The sequence below is a fragment of the Gadus morhua genome, chromosome 3, assembly GCF_902167405.1.
Source record: "Gadus morhua chromosome 3, gadMor3.0, whole genome shotgun sequence".
NCBI classification, from domain to species: domain Eukaryota; kingdom Metazoa; phylum Chordata; class Actinopteri; order Gadiformes; family Gadidae; genus Gadus; species Gadus morhua.
Window position 1 is genome coordinate 20082607 of NC_044050.1, and position 5000 is coordinate 20087606.

The 5000-nt window shown below is 45.0% G+C and overlaps 1 protein-coding gene across 2 annotated transcripts in view; it reads right to left on the reverse strand.

The window, feature by feature from the left end:
* The window catches only part of sdk1a (sidekick cell adhesion molecule 1a), a 255428-nt gene that overhangs the window by 25051 nt on the left and 225377 nt on the right, over positions 1 to 5000 (reverse strand). For both annotated transcript variants that reach the window (XM_030350672.1, XM_030350671.1), the window contains one exon: positions 4158 to 4352. In XM_030350672.1, coding sequence (XP_030206532.1) covers positions 4158 to 4352 — 195 coding nt within the window. The remainder of the gene's footprint in view (positions 1 to 4157; positions 4353 to 5000) is intronic.

Here is a 5000-nt window from a genome sequence, read left to right on the forward strand (position 1 = left end):
GATGTTGAACAGCATGAGGCTGAAAATTTACCAGCCGTTGTTAAAATAAAGCCAGCATGGTTTTGAACAGTTAATAGCTCCGCTACTTGTTAGCATGACACATTTCCATTGTACGACCCTTTCAATGTTCCCAATTCAATAGCACAGCCGGCTGCACTCACAGTTGGCTCCGTGTAAAAGCCAAGCAACAAAAGCAAACTGTCCTTTTGACTCGCAGAACACTAACAGGCGCACGTTAGATAGACGAGGCGGAGACAAGCAGCCGAATCACCATTCGATTATATCCTAAATACAAATAATGGATCAACACTTTTGTAATATCGAGAAGTTTGGGTTTATGACTTCCAGATGAGGGATGCTGAAAAATGTTGTGCTCCCCAGAAAATAATACATATTCATGAGCAATCACAACGTTGGTGTTTAGGAGAACAGCGACCCATCAATCATTTGAGTGGGGGTTCTTGTGTAGGCCATAGATGATGTGTGATGTGGTGTCAATGAGCTTCAGTTGTGTGTTGTTGTGTAGTTGAGCTATAATTATGTGTTGTTGTAGAGTCCAGCTATAGTAGTTTGTGGTGTACTTGAGCAATAGCTGTATGTAGTTGTGTAGTGGAGCTATAATTGTGTGTTTGGTGTAGTCCAGCTATAATTGTTTGTGGTGTAGTTTAGCTGTAGCTGTATGTTGTTAGGTAGTGAAGCTACAGTTGTGTGCCGTTGCAGAGTCCTGCTATATTTGTATTTTGCTGTGCAATATAGCTATAAATGTGTGTCGCTGCGTAGTTCAGCTAGAGTTGGGATTTGTTGTAGAGTCCAGTTATTAGGGTGTTGTGTCATTGAGTTATAGTTGTGAGAGAGAGAGAGAGAGAGAGAGAGAGAGAGAGAGAGAGAGAGAGAGAGAGAGAGAGAGAGAGAGAGAGAGAGAGAGAGAGAGAGAGAGAGAGAGAGAGAGAGAGAGAGAGAGAGATGATAACAACTAGCAGAGCACATCGGTGCTGGGCTAGTCAGCATCACAGAGCCCACAATCAGCATGCAGCCACAGGAACACAACAACACCGTTTCCTGGCTTTGAAAGCCCGGGTTGTGAGCGCTGCAGTTGAGTGAACATCTGAATAATCCTTCACCGTGCTAGATAGTCGTGGAGACACAGATTTCATCAATAAGATTGGGTGGGGGGGTTGGGTCCGCTGGAGTAGACCCCCAGAAGTATAACCACTGGAAAGGTGCCAGAGCTGTGAACCAGGAGTGAAGCATGGCAACACAGCTAACTAAACGTGCCAGCATTGTTTTGCATCAGTAGCAAAATATCTATCTATCACACGGGTCTTCTCAATGCCGTGGAACACTCCGTTCACTTGCTTGGGCCCTTCACAACTTCCGGCGGTGAATTATATTTGATATTTTACCGTTGCTAAGTATAATTGACCGCTGTCAAGGAAAACAAAGGATTTTTTGCCTCGTATGAAGTCTTTGGTATCAATCCGCAAGTAGTCCGGTAACTTGTCAACCCCAGCGTCTTCGGTTGCAATGCGACGTCAACGTCTTTGGCAGACTATTTCTCTGCTGATCAACACTACGGATGCTGGTAACAAATAAATTGTAAAAAGACACACCATGTGAAGTTATTTTTTCGTTTTGCAAGTAACCGTGTAATAAGTGGGATAATGTCTAGAATGTCGAATATCGAAAATAAGCCCCTTCAGTGCTTATTTTCCCAATGATGACCGGCGTTCTATACATTATCCCTTACATATATAAACCACACATAGATATATTAGAACCTCTTTTAGAAAACTCACACAAGTTTTTGATTAATACATAAATATATATATATAAATGTAATGACTTGATTGGGTTTTCTAAAAGAGGTTCTAATATATGTACAGTATGTGTGGTGCTCAAGACTTTGAATCTTTTAATTAATACTCAGATAATTGTTGACCCGGTTGCAGTGATGCAAGTGGCCTATTTCCTTCAGAGTAGTCTACCGCCTGACATAAAAGGTGTAACTATGACCCCTTTCCCCATCTAGAGCACAGGCATGGAGGGATTCTTTATCTTCAGCGAGTGGCTAACACCAAGCTTACTCTTCAAGTAGTGATGCACTAGCTTTCTCATGTAGTAGTCCAGAAATTAGGCTGTTGGCTTGCCCACACTCCTCTCTGATCAACACTGAAACCAAGAGCAGTATAAAAGGCTCTGTCGTTGTCATTATAGGCTGAACAGCAACCGCTGCTTTCAAATGGATAATTTCTATTCAACTCAAACAGTGCGGTGAACTCGAGACTGGAATTAGGAATATCCTTGGAATTGGTCATATATAAATTCATTGTGAATTCAGCTTTCCGATGGTAAATGGACTGCATTTATATGGCGCTTTGTAACCAGTGCCAACTCGAAGTGCTTTATAATCATTGCCTGACATTCACCCATTCGTACACACGCCAACGACAGTGTCAACCTTGCAAGGCGACAGTCAGCTTGTCGGGAGCAGTTAGGGTCAGGTGTCTTGCTCAGGGACACCTGAACGATCCCGGAGCCCGGGATCGAAGTAGCAACCTTCCGTTTACAAGTCAACCCGGTACCTCCAGAGCCACTGCCGCCCCAGTGCTTTCCAATCCATATACTGGGGTTAACTAGTCCCACACGGGCCCATGAGGCACGAGACGTCCAGAGCACGGTGGAAGGACTCACAGGGGTGAGTGGACAGAGAGAGAGACATACACAATGAGGGAGGAGGAGAGATCATGGGAAAAAGATGGGGGGAGAGAGAGAGAAGGGGGCGTGTGGGGAAGCGAGACAGTGAGCGAGAGAAAGAGACACAGTGGGATAGAGAGAGAGAAAGAGAAAAGATAGAGAGAGGGCGAGGGTGCCAGAGCGAGAGAAAGAGGGGCTGAGCGAGTGAGAGCCAATACCTGTGCTCGTATACACTTGCGAACACATGCTCCCAGGTACTATCTGACAGAATCGACTTCTAGATTGAGCCTTTATGAGCTGCGCAAGTATAAAAGGCAACTGCAGATATGCTCGACAGGAATAATGGTGTGAATATAATAATATGTGATTCAAGGAGAACACCAGCTGGCAGAACAGAATGCGCTATCTTACATCAAGACACCGAGCGTTCACAAGAAACTTCACCATTCCGTTTCGATTGCCACCTATGTATAAAGTACATTTTTGCTCAATTTTGTCGCTTTATTAAGTGGGCACACAAGGCCAAGCAACCAGGGAAATTGTGTGAGAAAGTTGTGTTGAGTATATTAAAGCCTTCTGGATTTAAAGTTAAGGAAATCAAATATTGAAATCGGTTTGGTTCTGCTGAGCCCGTTTAAATTTATGTTTTTGCATTTCTCTATAATATATGAACGATTTTTGGGTCATTTGTGATTTAAACGGTAGTATGCTCGATGAACTGAAACACAGAAAAGTGAAATATCAGCCAGCCTGGAGCTATGAAATATGCTAATGGAGCTAAACGGAAATAATAAAATACCACTAGCAGGGCCTTACGTTGTTTGTATACCTAATGTGTTTAGACTGCGTTTTACCTACAGCGATTACCGGCTAAACATTTATTAAATCTCACAGATCGCTTCTCAACAACAATAGCTGAAGGAGGGAGGAGAAAAGCCAGGTGTACGTCCATGCACGTATACACAATTTCCATTCACAGCAAAAGCAGCCATTGCTCCTTCTGCCACATGCAGCAGGTGTACACACAAATAGGATGGCAGCAGGGGAATGCATTCAAGGAAAAAGACAACGCAGGGAATATTCCGTTTTAAATCAAAACGGCTCCACCCATCTCAAAATGGTTACCCCCCCCCCCCATTATAAGGTGTCGGCCAACGCATAGTCATGGATATGTGGTGATAGGGGGTTCTGACTCGTAGCCGTGAGGAGGGACATGTCTCTGAAAACCTAAAGGCTCAACAGGTGAAGTTCAAGTGTTTATTTGGCCACTTATCCAAGTACAGGTGCACGGGGTCATTGGAATTCTTGTGCGGTTCACTCAGTCAATGATTTTTAAAAGAAAAATTGCACATATTATTAAACGCATAGTAAAACAGTCCACAGAGTAAAAAAGGTCCACACTCTTAGAAATATACTAATAAGATAAAGACGTAGTGCGAAAGGTGAGGAGATGTGTCAGGTACCTCTGCGTTCGGTGGTGATGACCAGCGCCTCCTGGGTCTCTCCCCAGCCCAGAGCTGTGCGGCCCGTCAGCCTGAACAGGTAGTTCTGCTGGGGGGACAGACCCGTGACGGTGAACTGCCGGGCGTTGGAGCCCACCTCCACCGTGGTCCAGCGCTGGGGGTCCGCACTCTCCAGCCTGTAGGAGATCTGGTAGCCTGGCCGGGAGAGGAGACCGGGTGAGCCAGGTGGACGTCTTAATGTGTGTGTGTGTGTGTCTGTGTGTCTGTGTGTGTGTGTGTGTGTGTGTGTGTGTGTGTGTGTGTGTGTGTGTGTGTGTGTGTGTGTGTGTGAGTGTGTGTGAATGTGTGCGGGGGCATGAGGTCTTGGTGTGTTGGTGATTAAGAAGTGTGGGTGTTTGTGTATTTGTGTGTGTGTGTGTGGGTGACATTTGGAGATCAGAGATCATAAAAGGGCATTATATACACCATGTTTGGCTGGAATATGGCCCTGGTAATAGTCACACGTACAAGCTCACAGGGAGTTTGACTTCAATTCCAGAGTTTTCATCTGTCGATTCACAGATGAATGGATGGTGCATTTCATGCCTTGCTCTACTTTCTTTCAATGGAGTTACTTTCTACACACACACACACACACACACACACACACACACACACACACACACACACACACACACACACACACACACACACACACACACACACACACAGACACACACTCACACTTCCCATGTGTAACCTTGGTTTTGACCCCTGTTCTGTGCAGCGTATGTCCGTCTTGCGTTCACTAGGCCATGTAATTACAGCAACACACACACACACACACACACACACACACACACA